Below are 17,040 nucleotides of genomic sequence, written 5' to 3' on the forward strand. Positions count from 1 at the left end.
AATTATTCTAAGTAGAGATGTTATTTTCACAGAATGGAGATTTGAAGGTCTGCCAAGTAAGGGAGATGCAGCTCAGGAAAATGAATTTCAGTGTCCAATTCTTGATCTAAATTTAGAGTCTGAGACTGAAAATGATCATGAAACAAGAAACCTAGAAGGTAATGTTCATGAAACTGAAGCACAAATAAGAAGGAGTACAAGAGCTACAAAACCAGTTGAGAGATATGGAGAATGGATGTACACTAGTAGTAGCAGCAGCAGCAGCTATGATGCTGAGCCTACAACTCTATCCGAAGCACTACAAAGGCATGATGGTAAGCTTTGGAAAGAGGCAGCTGATAATGAGTACAATTCCCTTCTTAAAAACAGTGTATGGAAACTTGCTAAGCTTCCAGAGGGAAGAAAGGCCATAGGTTGTAGATGGGTTTTTAAAAAGTAAACTGAACCCTGATGGCACTGTTCAAAGATATAAGGCTAGACTTGTGGCACAAGGTTATAGTCAAGTGTATGGAGAAGATTATGATGACGTTCATGCTCCAGTTGCAAGGTTTGAGTCAGTCAGGGCAGTCATATCTCAAGCTGTCAAGGAGAAAATGAATATTCATCAAATGGATGTTACTGCAGCATTCTTAAATGGTGAACTTGAAGAAGATATATATATGAAACAACCTGAGGGTTATACTGAACTTGGAAAGGGAGAGGATCTTGTTTGTTGTTTAAAGAAAAGTCTTTATGGACTCAAACAATCTCCAAAGTGCTGGAATGAAAAACTAGACTCATGTTTAAAGAAAATGGGATTTCAGAAAACTGTGGATCCATGAGTCTATGTAAGAGAAAAAACAAAGGGTGATAAATTAATTATTTGCCTTTACGTTGATGATCTGATTCTTATAACCAAAGATGCAAATGAACTTGTTCAAGTCAAAAGTGACCTTTCCAACAAGTTTGAAATGAAAGTGGACTGGATTACTTTCTAGGTGTTGAATTTAAAAGACAAGAGAATGGGAGCATTTGGATGGGACAAGAATCCTACACCAAACAAATACTTACCCAATTTGGCATGGAAAATTGCTCACCGACTGATACACCGGTTTGCAACTTACTCCTGGAAATGAAAACAGTGAAAGAGTTGATCCTCGAAATTACAAGTCTGCAGTGGGTAGTCTCTTACACTTAAGCAATAGAACAAGGCCAGACATAGCATATGCTGTAGGGTTGATTGCTAGGTTCTCCTCAGACCCATGTAAGGAACACTGGATGGCAGTAAAAAGAATCTTTAGATATCTAAAGGGCACAACAAATTTTGGCCTAGTGTATACTGCAAATAATGTTAACTCAGATGATGTTGTTGCTTGTGTTGGTTACTCAGATGCTGACTGGGCGGGTGATACTTCTGATAGAAAATCTACTTCTGGGTTCATTTTTCTTAATTCAGAAGGGGCTGTTCAATGGGGGAGTAGGAAACAAAATTGTGTTGCACTCTCAACTGCTGAAGCTGAGTACATTGCTTTGGCATCAGCGACTCAGGAAGCGACATGGTTGAAGTCTTTGATGACTCAGATCAGTACTGTTACTGTTAATGAACCAACAATGGTTATTTATGAGGACAATCAAAGTACAATTTGTATTGCTAGTGGTCAAGGGTCAAAGAGATCCAAACACATTGATATTAAGTATCATTATGTTCAGGATAAGATTGCCCAGGGTGATATTGTGTTACAATATTGTAAAACACAGGAAATGTTAGCAGACATTCTCACAAAAGCTTTACCAAAAGACCAGTTTGTGAAACTAAGATCATTGATGGGGATGAGAAAACCTATTTGAACTAAATTTGACAAGTTAAAGTTTAGGAGGTTCTACTTTACTGGATGTAGCTTGTTTATAAGTTTTGTTTTTTTTAAATGTAAAATTGATAACTCTACTGGGTGTAGATTGTTGATTTCGTTACATTTTTACATAGCAAATTGATATTTTCTGTTTTTTGATTTAACTCTGTGGGAGGAAAACTATTATAAAGTTTGAGTGTTCATTATACTGATGCAAATGATCATGGGCATTGTTATTGTGAATTTGATACAAGTTGATCTGAATTGAAATTTATGATGGGATTCTTTAGTTTATAAAGTAGAGTTGTTTTTAGTTGTACAAATTCAGGGGTAGTGTTGAAATATCAATCAACAATGACGTCATTAGTTTTTGTACTGCAATTAGTTACTATCTTTTATCATAGAGTTAAGTCCGTTATTGTTAAAACGTTATGGACTTGCAAGATGTCCTTTGCCATTATTTCTTATTAAAGTCTACAGTAAGTGCCTCCCTGCCCACCATAGGAACCCCACCCAGCCACCCAGATAGAAAGGAGAAAACGGATAGAGGAAGATAGAAGAGACAGCAGGGACCTTCCCTGTCCAAAATGGTCGTTGAAGGATATAGATTCCATGATTTTAATTGTCTATGAAAAGAATCTCAACTGAAAGCATAATGTATTTGTATATTTACAACTTTATTGAACGTTTTTCTTTCATTAATTATTTCGCATGTAGTTATGTAATTTCACCTTTTTTCGTGTTTTTCATTTTAACCATAATTTCATTGTCAAATAAACATCATACATAATATATAATTCATACTTTTCACACACAAAATTATGGACATGTTCAAAGTATGTATTGCTATAGATAGAGAAAGCGATATGTTCATTGAAGTATAGTATAGCACATTTCAATTGTTGTGTATCACTGATAAAGTCAGCAAGTACGATCTCTCTCTCTCTCTCTCTCTCTCTCTCTCTCTCTCTCTCTCTCTCTCTCTCTCTCTCTCTCTCTCTCTATCATACAAACACACACACACACACACACATTAAAACAAACACACATGCACTCCTTCACACATAAAAACAAGCACACATGCACGTTTTAAATCTGTGTATGTATGTATGTATGTGTGTGTGTGTGTGTGTGTGTGTGTGTGTGTTATAGATTCCAAAGCATAAACTCGCAGATAAGTAAACATACAGTTCATCATCGCCATCATTATCATCATCATCAGCTCTCTCTCTCTCTCTCTCTCTCTCTCTCTCTCTCTCTCTCTCTCTCTCTCTCTCTCTCTCTCCCTGTGTATGTGCGTGTGTGTGTGTGTGTCTCTCTCTCTCTTACACCCTCTCTCTCACTGACAAACATATACACACATGCACATACTGATAGGCATGTACTTACACATACTTTCATATACACATACACCCACACACACACGCACACACACACACTCACAAACACACACTCTCTCCCTCTCTCAAACGTTTCCGTAAAAAAAAATCATCCGTAAAGAAAATACAGAATCTTTATACATTAACAATTGTAATTTTAACATCACTGTCCACTATTAAACTATAAGAAAGAAAAAAAAAATCATTGTATATAATCATACTGATCACAATTCCATTTTCATATGGACAACTGGACATCTGTTATGTGCTCTGACGTTCAATATCATCTCTCCAATCCAAAGAAGATAGAAAGCATTTACCAATAATTTACACAGCGGTACACTGCTAAAACACAATTTTCTCATGTTGGCCATAAAACCTTACTTAATATACTGGCAACTTTAGATTAAGATTTTTCCAAACTTTGTTTAAAAAAAAAAAATTACTCCAAAGAAAAGGTAAGAGAAAGGTGACTGGTTCAATCACAAACCGAACAGAGAACTCCACGAGAAATCCATCAATATGCCTATTTTTACATTACCTACAATTCCTATCCAGGCACAAGCAAAAGACCCACAATAGAAGATACGCTCAAATGTTTAAAAAGTACATACAATATATTCAAAACTAAAATCCGTAGGAGCATCTAAAAGGGAGGTGATGAACAAATTAAAAAAAGTCTCATGTTTAAAAAAAAACCAAAAAACACAGGAACTATACATCTGACCGTTTCCCTTTCAGTTAGGATCCACGCCAGGAGCAAACTCAATCCCGAACAAAGACGGAGAGCAACATGGGAAGAGAAGACAGATATTGGGGAAAGAAGACACAAGAGTGATCTATTTGCTCATCATGGGAAATCAGAAGACCCCATTCCATTAAACCAGCGACTTCAGACAAGTAGTCTTTCAGAGCATTAAGGTCCATAGATCCAGAATTTATCCCGGTTTCTACAGCGTTAATTGGAGCATAGCAATTGTTTGATACTCTATAGATAGGATGCTAGTTTATTACAAAGTACTTCCTACCATATATAACAGACCCAGCTACCCAACAACTGGTAGAGAGGTTGGGGGGAGATGATAAAAAAAAAATCTCGACATCACCCAGGATTGATTCCCGTCCCTTTGCATTCAAAGCAAGTATCCTAAAAACTGAGCTCTCTAAAAGAAGTATAATGTTTAGATACTTTAGGTAAAATATTTTTTAAATAGATAAACCAAGTAAAAATGTTCTTGCCAAAATGATAAAAATGTGTTATACCACCAATCTCTTTTTTTTTTTTTTTTTTTTTTTTAAATCTAACAGAAAAGAAAAATGAGAACAAGCATTCTTTCCAAACATCAATTACAAGTTTCCTCATCAAATCATTTATATTCACCATTTTCTTCATAACATTAGAGTCCTGTCACCAACAAGGACAAAGCAAAAATCGATAAGGTCATGATACAAAGATTTATAAGCAACATTTATGATTGTTATGGGTCAACTCGGTTGATGGATATGTACAAAAAAGGATTTAATAAATGACAATGTATTCAGATTTTAAGCGATTTTTTTTAAAAGGAAGAAAAAAAATGTTTAATTTTAAAAAATCATTCTTGTCCTGAATACAAAAAAAAAAAAAAAAAAAAAAAAAAAAAAAAGAATAGAAAACTCCCCCTTCCCCTCCCATGGGCAAGAAAAAAATGAGTCCCGAATTATATCAATATAAGAAAATAAAATGGATGGATATAAGACTACATGTAATATTAAAATAATCATTTTTATAATAAATAAAATAAAATAATTCAGTGCGAGTCGTAAATTGAAAACAACTATAAACAAAGGTAGAGAAATGAAAGAAGCGGTTGTATAATCATATTCGCCTGCCTTCATATTTTAACACGATGAGTGGTTCCTATAACAGGTAATGAACAAAACATTGTTGATATGAATATCTTACTAAATATAACGCCAGGTTTTTGACATGCATAAATGTGTTCAGTTAGCTTATTTTTTCTACTTTTTAAACAAGATGTTACCATTAAACATTTGAACAGCATTTGTTATGCTCTTTAGAATTGTAACATCAATTGTGATTTTGAAGACTTCGTATTTTCTTGACCTTAATGAGAATGTGTCACTTAACAAAATAAGTCAACAATTAAATGATATGACATTTTAAAACGTATCCAATACATCCATTGTATCCTAAGGAAGAAATAAATAACGTTTTAAAAACATTCATGAAAAAAAATTTTAAAATCCGACTTAAGCAACAAACAGATCACTTTTGTAAAATCTTCACTTATTTCAACAATGATATCCCCAAAACAAAACAAAAATGTAAACAAAGATAATAAAGGGCAGCAAATAATTCTTGACCCTTGATATTTGGCAGACATAATGTGTTCAATAATACTACATACAACTTTGAATAGAAAATTAGGAAATATTACGAGAAAAACAAAAAAAATAATGCTAAAAAATCAACATGTTGTAAATCTTAAAAGGTTTTCTTGAAAAGATTCAAATAGCGAATTTTTAAAGGGAATACCTGACAAAATGTTCAAAGATAATAACATGCACAGGTAAAAACCTACTTTTCAATTCGATTTAAGTCCATAAGATGCAAGCGGCACAATGTGCCATAACACTCTAAATCTATACAAATTACTCAAACCCTATCACTCACTCCAGTTATTCAATCTCATTGTATAGGTGGAAAACACATTGAAATGGCATGGGACCTTCAATGTCTATTATGCTATGTGGTAGTTCCATTCGCGTATTGTTCTGTTTGAGGGAATAAAAACTGGTATGCGTTTGTTTTTGCTAACTGCTGATGAGAATTTGTCGATGTGATGAAGCTTTTGTGGAGCGTGTATTATTTCTTAATTGCTGATGTAGTCTGGAATGTTTTATGGCTGAGTGTTTGCTTCTGACAGTTTTGTGAAATAGATGTTTGTGTGGGTTTTCTCTACAAGACTGGAGTGTTGCCATCAGTAGGTATATGAAATAGTCACCCTGTGTCAAAAAGACCAAACAATCAACATTGAGAAGTCACTTCAAAGTAAATAAGTTATGCTGTTTGTTTCCAAAGTAATTTAAATACTATCATGGTTATATAAAAGACACAGATAATGAAGTATAAAATTTGAACATTACTTAATTGCTTGATTCTGGACAAAGTAGAAGGGATTAACATAAAGTGAATATTACGGCCTCAGTTCGAGACAAAACATTAAAATAAAATAAAAATTAAGAAAAAACAATAAGAAAGGAAAAAAAATTGTGCTCATACTATAATTCAGCCCATTGTAAACCGTTTAAAATGGGGATACGGAAGTGATATTCATACAATGGAGGTGGCAGTTATGTTATGATGAGATTGATATAATAATATATTCAAATATTAATCTATGATCAAACATTGTTTTTGCATAGATCATATAGTTGACTGTGACTATGGATCGGTTAAGTAGGATACCAAAAAAATGAAATGATGCATACAAGAAGACGGTCAATTGTAACAATACTCTTCCCATGATCTTATTGCTTATTGATATCTTAAAGTTTGAGAAGAAAAAAAAAACCCAAAACATGAACGACTTTACAAACAATCACATAGTATAAAACATGAGGTTTGAAGATAGATGGAATTGATGTTCATGACCACAACAATGGCACATCATGTTGATTTGGCTTCATTGTCTACCGGGTGATATTGAATTTAATACAGAAGTAGTCCAGGAAATTTAGAGGCAAAAGTTGGCAGATTTCAAAGACTACAATTGATTCTTGAATGCTAAAAAAAAAGAAAACAAAAAAAAAAACAAAAAAAAACAAACAAAGCAAACTACAAAAATTCCTTTTGGAGAGTCTGTATCTATCAGTCTCAACATTATCATGAACTCGAGTAAACTTGCCTGCACCAGTTTCTTTGTTAAATTCATTTGTTTTGTTTGTCTATTTTCCCTACATACGGGTATGTCAAAACACTTTTACTCACTTTATTCTTAAAATCACCGCTATTTGTATTCAGCATTTATAGATCGACATATACTGGCATAGTGAACAGGTTCAATTATGAAATAAATTGTTAACGGTAACTTGATCATAGACTCTTGACAAGATGGTGGTCATAATTTCAGCAGTTGAAGTATCTGTCATTTTCTATATTAAAATCCGAGAACCATACATATACTGCCCTCCACAAACTTAACAGCTATCTTTTTAAATTCCTTTTGGCCTGAAAACTTCAAAGCAATCTTTTCAGCTTATGACACTGTAGATTAGATTTGATTGTAAAATAAAAAAAAATAAAAAAATTGGGTTATGTTCTGATCAAAAGTTTTGTAGATCTGATTTTAACCTTATTTGATGCTAGCTAGACATTTTAAAAATAGTTTAAATATAAGAGCCTGCTATAAAATAAACTCATGAAATAAATATAACATTCCATTGAAAGGTGTTGCATTACAGAATTACAGAATAACTGGTATTCAAAAAGCAGCAAAAAGTTTATGAAAAACAATTTATAAAATTTATGAGATAACATAAAATTATAGACCTCCGTGTAGAAACAAACTTTCTGTCATTTTATATTAAAAGAAGGAATAATAATAACAATAATAATAATAATAATAATAATAATAATAATAATAATAATAATAATAATAATAATAATAATAATAATAATAATAATAATAATAATAATAATAATAATAATAATAATAATAATAATAATAATAATAATAATAATAATAATAATAATAATAATAATATAATAATAATAATAATAATAATAATAATAATAACAATAATAATAATAATAATAATAATAATAACAATAACAACAACAATAATAACAATAAAGTACACTAAATATTAATCCGAGTGAAGCTTTCGTCTCATATATTATAACAGACATGTTTAAAAAGCAGCATTTGATTTGGGGGAAAATATTGTATGACAATTTAAGAACAACAAAACAAAAATGACAAAAAAATCAAAAAACAATTTGACAAAAAAATTAATGTAGATGGAAATATTTCTGAAATATCGTAAGACAGACATCGTAAAAATGTCTTTATCGTATTTTAGTGATGTCTTGAGCAGAAAACAGTTATGAGAGTCGTGGTGTTCATAAACTAATAACAGGCTTTAGTTTAAAATCTACTCCTCTCGAGTAATACATCCATGTCAAAGAAAAATTATAAAATATAATGCAAGCCTCTTTGTGGAAACAAAACAAATGGTGACTTAAAATAATTAAAAATATTTTTTCTTAAACCTAAAAAAAATAGGTACTCTCCAAAAGTAATATAAAATAATGGCAAATATCCAACATAAACACAAATATGTATATTTAATTGTATCCCTGGATCCCTCATTTTAGGTATCTTTAAAAAAAAAAAAACAAAAAAAAAAACAAAAAAAAAAAAATAATAATAATAATAATAATAATAATAATAATAATAATAATAATAATAATAATAATAATAATAATAATAATAATAATAATAATAATAATAATAACAAATCCATTGGAAGCTTCTAACTTATTTTATCTTATATTTCTTTCTTTTTTCAAAGGAAAAAAAAAAAAAAAAAAAAAATTTTTGATGTTTCGCGACCGTCATAATTTTAAAAAATGATTAAGCTAATTACGACCTCTAATATCAACTATTTTTTATACTTGTCATAATTATAATATTACAAGCTTTACAAACATAATTACAAGTCTTATAACCCAATTTACTTGTGGGCTCAACTTATCACTATTGAAATGGAGAGTGATTTGCATTGGTTTAACCAATTGACTGACGTACTCTGGAAATACACGTATTTTAACAAATTTGGCCAGAAAACTTGTCCCTTCAAATATAGATCAATTTAAATTACCCTCATCTTGGCAAAACTCTCAAACCTGGGACCAGGGGAATAGAAGAAGCCTCAAAGAGCATACGATCATTGTGCATAAGTTGAGATCACCAAACTGTCTCATCCAGACACAAGCGGAGGATCCCACTAAGCAGAATACACTCAAATGCTTACATTATACATTCAAAACAATACACAACAGAGAGGTGATTTACAAGGAAAATATATATCACCTCCCAACACAAACTACTCTATACATTTGACTATTTCCCTCTCAGCCAAAGACTCGAGCAAGAGCCAGGACAAAACCAATAAATCTCAATCCAAGACAAAGACAGAGATTAACTCAGAAAACAGATATAGGGGGATAGAAGACACAGCAAGTGACCTCCTGCCTACCATGCGAGGTCAAAAGATCCCACCCAGAAAATCTGGATTAACAGACTTGTAAAAGTACACAAAGCACGTTAGCCAATGAACATTTTCTTGAGATGTACTGAATGCTTATCATGGAGGGGTGGGTCCATAGTCATATATAAAATATAATGAAAATTTGGTTTGATCGGACTTACGATTGTCTCAACATTCCTGAAATACATAAATTATAAACAACTATTATCAACTATTTGTTGCCCATTAATAAACTAGAAGGTATATAATAACACAAATATATGTCCAAAGAAAAATATTAAAACATACAGTCAAGTACGACACTCTAATATCCCGTTAAATATGATGATGATGATGATGATGATGATGATGATGATGATGATGATGATGATGATGATGATGATGATGAAGAAGAAGAAGAAGATGAAGACGATGATGATGATGATAATGATATTTGAGATATGATATTATTGTAGTAGTACTACTAAAGTTATGAGCATGACGGTGGTCTCGGATCGACGATGGAATGACATATTTACACATCTGATTGTAAATTGGTTGCAATTCATTGTGGAACACAAGGTTTCGTAATAAATCAAATTTGATGATGGTTTTGCAATTTCAATAAAACTTTCCAAATCGAGTTAGCTGAAAGATGAAAAGTCTTATAATAAAAATATCAGTGAAAATATTTTAAAAGAAAACAAAGCAAAAACAAACAAAACAAAAACAAAAAATAAAATAAACATTAATTTTTTTTTTTTTTAAACAAGAAGAAAAAGAGTCAAAAACGACTTTTTGTCCTGAAGTATTGTTTTTTAAATATCATAAAATATTAAAACTGGAAACGAGTAAAATGACAATAGCAAAAACCACCATCCTTTTTGTACATTTATATTAAGAAATGAATTTAATATTTACAGAATATCTATGTATAAATATATCTTATCTATTTTACAGAAAAAAACAAAACAACTTTATGATTGGAACAAAACAAAACAAAACAAAATTTAAAAAATCAAACAAACTAAATATACATGTTAATAACATCATCACAACATGAGAATTTTTACCTCATCCAGACGTAATTCAATTTTATATGGCTCATCATGTCATTTTTACGACATGAAATAAAGGAAATAATGGAATTGAAAGAATAGATGAATATGTCAGAAATACGCCCTTAAAGAGATAAAACGTTTGTATTAGCTGTGTCTTGCCAGTTTTGAGGTATCTTAAGGAATTCACAGCGCTCTCAGCACCAGGAAGGATAAGATAGTCAAAAGACTAATTAATCTTTGCTTAAAAGTACCCAGGAAAACGTGATGTGGGGAAGTGAATCGGGTCATAACAGAAATTTATCCTCGTGATGACTCAGGTACTGCTTAAATCTTCTGTAAAATAAAACTATCATATCCCATTTGAAAAAAAGGCTTACTTAAATTAATACAAAGTACGTTTAATACCTAATACTATTTTGAGACATTTACAAGAGGAGGGGGGGGGGTCATCTCTACAAAAAGAACCACCCATCCAAATGTCTCCCTACCATTAAGAGATTCAAAGGGGGAAAAAAGGCTGGGCTAAGTAATCAAATAAGCTTATGAAAGTCCTGATTAACTGAGTGGTCTCAAAATTCAGAAAGCTACATTCAGAAAACACACTATTGCGCCATGCTTTTCGCATCTCAACATCTTTTGGCGAGAAATTTAACCCCTAGAGCTCATTTTGACGCACTGTGCTGTGGCTGATGCCTAATGCATCTTAGTCTATTTGTTCTCTTTTTGACATTGATTCTAAAGACAAATTTCTTCACAGGAAAAAGAAAATAAAGTAAAAAGTAAAATGCGATCATCTTTATGCAGGCATTGGGATGGACCTTACCACTTAAACAATCTAAAGACAATGAAATCCATGACATTGAGCTACATAAAAATGAACGAAGACTGGATAGGAATTTAAGTCTAATGCTGTGAAGATTTCACACTCAAATCACAATTTAAAAAATCATCACTCCTCATCTCATGATAATATTCTGGACATCATCATTATTGTACAAAATGCGATATGGCTGATAGTAGAGTATCAATTCAATTTTAGCGCAACCTTAAAAATATATAACACACCTATCTGATTGAATTAACGATATCGGATGTCAACTTGTTAGTACAATATACTATTTTGTATTTCTATTTCTTCAAAATCATTTTCATTTTATTCCATTCGAGTCATTGGATCATTCGAGTTGTTGAGTTAGTGTTTTATCCGTAGTATTTAGATCTTTACATGACATAAATTTCAATGCCACTATCTCTGATCAAAATACAAATATAAATGATGCGAACAGAGATGGACCAGGTTATAAAAAAAAAAACATCTTAAACTATTGATGAATTCCAAATTTAAAATTTTACAGAATAATAAGTTGGAAATAATCAAATCTGCTCCTGGAATCATCGATCTTCGTATTATAAAAAATACAATCAAGGAATATTCATAGATAAATCCTTTGCATGACTGGTGTGTGCTTGTAATTTTTGTATTTTGATGTCAGCAGTCAACATGTTGGAGTGCTTTATGAATAAGATATGTTGATGACAATGATATATAATAATACAGTATAATAATAATGATAAAAAGAATTCATATGTTTACAGCAGCATTGAAGGGACATAATTCTCGTTTTGTTATCATTAAAACACATCGGTAGTAGATAATAAATTTCTTTTCTTTTCTGTAGTTATATTCAGAGCCTCTTTAGAAACAAACAATTGTCTTTTTTCATTTCAAAGACGTAGAAGTGCACATAATGTCAAGTAAACACAATTAAATTTATAAAATGTAACAACAGTCAAAACACCCTCACTCCATAATGCTAATTCTTCTATTCGTTCAAAGTTTTAAAGTTTTCACTAAGACAACCCCTTCCAAAGAATTTACATTATACAGTTCCAAATTTCTTATGAAATGACTCAAGAGCACCAAAACGGGGTTCATTAGAGAGAAAAAATCTCGAGACCTGCTATGAGACATACCATTTCCATTTCCCCCCAATCAATGCCAGAATTTGATGATGTAACGTCACTGCATTTAACAGACAAGCACCTCGATGTTACACATATCTATCACCTTTCTGCAATCCTGATTGACTAGGCTAGATGGCCTGTATTATAGAAGGCCTCGGATTGAATCTGTAACCTTTCAAATCACACAAAAACCAAAATATCATCAAGTTGTCTTTGATTTCATTATTATGGACATTACAGAATGTAGATTAGGTAAGCGGTTTCCTTTATGGAATAAAGGGTCACTATATCTTCTAATCATTCATAAGCTTTGATAACTGAGAGAGCATGTTTCACATGATTATAAAACTAAAAATTACTTGAGAACATATTTATTTCAATTAAAAATAATTGGAAACTACAATAATATTAAATCCTCTCTAATTCATACATCGCAATGCCGTTTTAATTGTTATTTGGGTTAGGTTTTCTTAACTGAAAAGTTCATCAAATACTGAACCTTAAAGAAACAACACAATCAGTAATAAACAAAAACAAATTTCTGCAATCTGAGATACGTTTTGTAAAGGTCGAGAAAGACTTCAATAAAATTTACAGGTCCTTACATCATATAAAATATCTTCGGTGACTCCGCTGTCAGAGTAATTTTCATCAACTCTCTAAGCTGGAATGAACATCAAGTCAAATGTAGTTCCACTCACCATCATAAAAGATGATCGAAAAATGAGCAATCTTTTTGTCATGAACTAGATCCCATAATTTATAATGCTAAATTTTCATTCATTCGTGTCACATATTAGAATGCTTTTAATTTCAAAATCATTTGCGCATTCATTTTGTCCCATGCATTTTTGTGTTGCTCACAACACTTACATTTACCCTGTTCCATCACAAAGTATGCATTTAGCAAAACATGTAACACGTCTAGCATACCCAAATAAACACACACGCGAACACACTCGTATATATATATACGCATACTCACATCATCTTTTAGCATCATATTCCCTCCCCTCCCCTCCCCAACCCCTCCCAAAAACACATCCCTCATTCAATGCTAGACAAGTGCAGCCTGGGGCATACTGTGTATGTGTTGACTGTTGGTTGTAGCTGGTGTCAAATCACTCATCCCACCCACAAGTCCCATTCCTATCCCTACCCCTCCTCCCGTCTGTGCCCGGAATGTCTGTATACTGTTCATTATCTTCTTCTGGTGCCCCACCAGGTTGATTCCCATGTTTAGCAAGTCTCTGACTGTTAGGTGCCTCACCTGTTGAACCAAGCAGATAAAGCTTTGAATATTATCCAAGCAACAAATTAAATTCATAAAAATAAATACAAACGTTTACATGGTGCATTTCACCAAACTCATTGCACTACAAAATGCTTTATTGAACCCCCATGTACCTGTGATGACCTAATGTTCCATCTCATACTGTGGCAACTGATTGTTGAGTTCCCTTTTTGTGTTGGACTTCTTACAATAGTACCCATTACCAAGTATTTCTTTAAATTGTAATCAAGTGGGATTAGGTAAGTAAAGTTTCTTGCTTAATGGCAACATGCTGGAACCACAGTTTTTTTCCTACTATTAAAAAAATAAAATTTGTAATCAATGTCATCCATCTTTTCATTCTTATATATTTCTTTTACCATCTGCTCTTCCTTCTAGTCCTAATTGCCGCTATAATATTCATTGTCGTTGTCGTTGTCATCATCATCATCATCATTGTCATCATAATGATGATGATCATCATCATCATAATCATCATCATCATCATCATCATCATCATCATCATCATCATCATCATCATCATCATCATCATCATCAAGGTCCTATTTAAATAATCTTCACATTGTTATGAAACTATTTGCTGACATTTTCTTTTCCAGTCATTTTGTTTCTTCTGTTTCAATGGTTCATTCTGAAAGAATTGAATCTCTCTTTGTCACTCACCTGTTCCATGGAATTGACACCGGCACTAAGGAAGAGAGTGAGATAGCGTTCCATCTTGATGGAGACTAGCCAGTCATCTACAGTGGCCAACGCCGTCATGTCAGGTGTACTGGGGTCTATGAAATTGTGGGGCCTAAATGGTAAGGAAAAACACATAAAATGTGTTAATAAATGTAGTCTCAATTTGAAAAACTAATAAGGATAAGGAGTGACATAATGATAGAGCTAGAGCTGCAGAACGGGATATAAAGAAAAGATATATATATAATATATATATATATAATATATATATATATATATATATATATATATATATATATAAGAGAGAGAGAGAGAGAGAGAGAGAGAGAGAGAGAGAGAGAGAGAGAGAGAGAAAGAGAGAGAGAGAGAGAACTCAATACAAGTTTAGTCTCAAAACTGCCTTTTTTCTGAGTATTGCTACCAACTCTGCATTTTCATGCATTAATTATACATTGATAAAAATATTATATAAAATCATAGCATAACATGAGTAACGTGGTGAAAGCATGAATAGCATTTATTCAATCATGATTTCCATACCTAGGCTTGGCCTGTTTCCGTAAAAGTTCTGGCGCTCTGATGAGTTTGTCAAGTGTTTTAACAATCATCCCTAATTTTGGACGATGAGACCGTTCCTTTTGCCAGCAGTCCAACATGAGTTGATGGATGGCTTCCGGACAGTCCTTTAGATACAAAGAAAAAGGTAGAATAAAGTTATTTAAGAATTAATCATACGTTGGTTTTAAGACAAAAGGAGGAAATCAATCAGAATTTTAAACCATACCTTTCAACTCCAAACAATATTATGTCGGGTTGAACAAACTGAAAATTAAATTTGCAGCCAAAAATATGAGTTAAGTTTATTTGTTTTATGGACTGCTAATAATATAATTTCCTAAAATAAAAATAATAAAAATAATAATAATAATAATAATAATAATAATAATAATAATAATAATAATAATAATAATAATAACAATAATAATAATAATAATAATTTAAATAAAGAAACAAATAAAAAAAATAAAAAATAAATAAACAATTTTTTTTTTTTAATTTCTGACCAATTAAGTTTTACATCCAGCTTTAGAAATCTGGCTAACCCAGACATAATATCCGATTGAGGTGGGTCACATAACTGTTTTCCTATCAAAACCATACGTTAGAGATAATAAACATCAATTTAGCCAACGGACTACATTGCAAACCAGAAATTACATTGAATTCTTTCATCACAGTTATGCCAAAGACTGAACATTTACTCTTAATCCAAAACAACAACCCTCTCCTTCCCCTTAAAATAAAATTTAAAAATACCCCCAAAAAAACAGATTAAAAATACAAAAACAAAACAAAATAAAAACTTGTACCATTGGAGGGGGGAGACGATATCCCTTTTCTACAGCCTTGATAACATCCTGATTCGACCAGTTATAATATGGCCTCTCCCCATAGGAGACTATTTCCCACATGACCACACCATAACTCCAGACATCAGATGCAGATGTGAATTTTCGGAAGGCAATTGCTTCGGGCGCCGTCCATCGAACGGGTATCTTGCCTCCTGTTGTGGTGTATGCTCCCTCTGTTGTATCTGACTCAATTTCTCTGGACAACCCAAAATCTGCCACCTTACACACTAGCATTTCATTTACAAGTATATTTCTTGCAGCTAAATCCTGAAAAGAAACGGAGAAGGAGGAAAATGGTGATAACAAGCATGCATGAGGTTTAGCTTCTTGATTAATAAATGGGGATAAGGACAGAGGAAGAGGTATTTATATTACATATTAATAATGTGATAAAAAGTTTCTGCTACAAAAGTTTCAGTTGAGGACGAATGGATTGCGCTCAACCCAGGAAGACATGGGTTTGAGACCCATTATTGAAATATTCTCCTTTTCACTTGAGCAAAAGACTTATCTTCTTTAGCTCATTTAGATGCACTGCTGCACTAAGGATAATAACTGGACAACTAGTCTCTCTTTAAAATATAAACTTTAAGTGAAATTCCCTTATATGACAAATGATTCTTAACTTTTTTTTTGACTCTCGTGCCTTCAGAAAGGGTATGTACTACTATTTCTCAAAGAACATTGTCAACTTACCCTATGAACAAACCCCATCTCAGACAAGTACTTCATGCCTGAGGCAACCCCCCTCATCATGCCCACTAACTGGATGATGGTGAACTTTCCATCGTTGTTCTGGAAAGGTAAAAAAAATTTATATGTATGATAATATGAATGAAATGACATGGAAAGAATTTTAACTATGGCATATTACAGATTCAACTGCATTGCCATTCTAACTGCATCTTCATTTTAATACAGTGACGCAGTGGCATTTGGCTGTTATGAGTTATACGCAAGTATTTTTTTTTTATGAACTACAATAAATACTGAATTATAGAAAAGCCAAAGACAAACTATTTAGCTGCTTTTGATTAAAAATGGTCCTTCACCAAGAGATGAGTAGGCTGTATTTTTTTCTTTATTTCTTTTATTACATTCATCAAAGCTATTATGCCAAAATCTATCTAAAAGCTATCTAACAAAAAAATTATCATT

At 32.2% G+C, this 17,040-nt stretch overlaps 1 protein-coding gene across 1 annotated transcript in view; it reads right to left on the reverse strand.

The window, feature by feature from the left end:
* Positions 1–11,678: 11,678 nt before the first annotated feature.
* Positions 11,679–17,040, reverse strand: part of LOC144970967 (ephrin type-B receptor 1-B-like) — a 183,601-nt gene continuing 178,239 nt past the window's right edge. The window contains 5 exon segments of the mRNA XM_078911192.1: positions 11,679–13,762; positions 14,450–14,582; positions 15,011–15,153; positions 15,841–16,149; positions 16,579–16,677. Of these exon segments, the coding sequence (XP_078767318.1) occupies positions 13,550–13,762; positions 14,450–14,582; positions 15,011–15,153; positions 15,841–16,149; positions 16,579–16,677 (897 nt within the window). The 3' untranslated portion in view covers positions 11,679–13,549.

This window comes from Berghia stephanieae, chromosome 4 (genome assembly GCF_034508935.2).
Source record: "Berghia stephanieae isolate SIO BIC M18660-M18661 chromosome 4, UCSD_Bste_1.3, whole genome shotgun sequence".
NCBI classification, from domain to species: domain Eukaryota; kingdom Metazoa; phylum Mollusca; class Gastropoda; order Nudibranchia; family Aeolidiidae; genus Berghia; species Berghia stephanieae.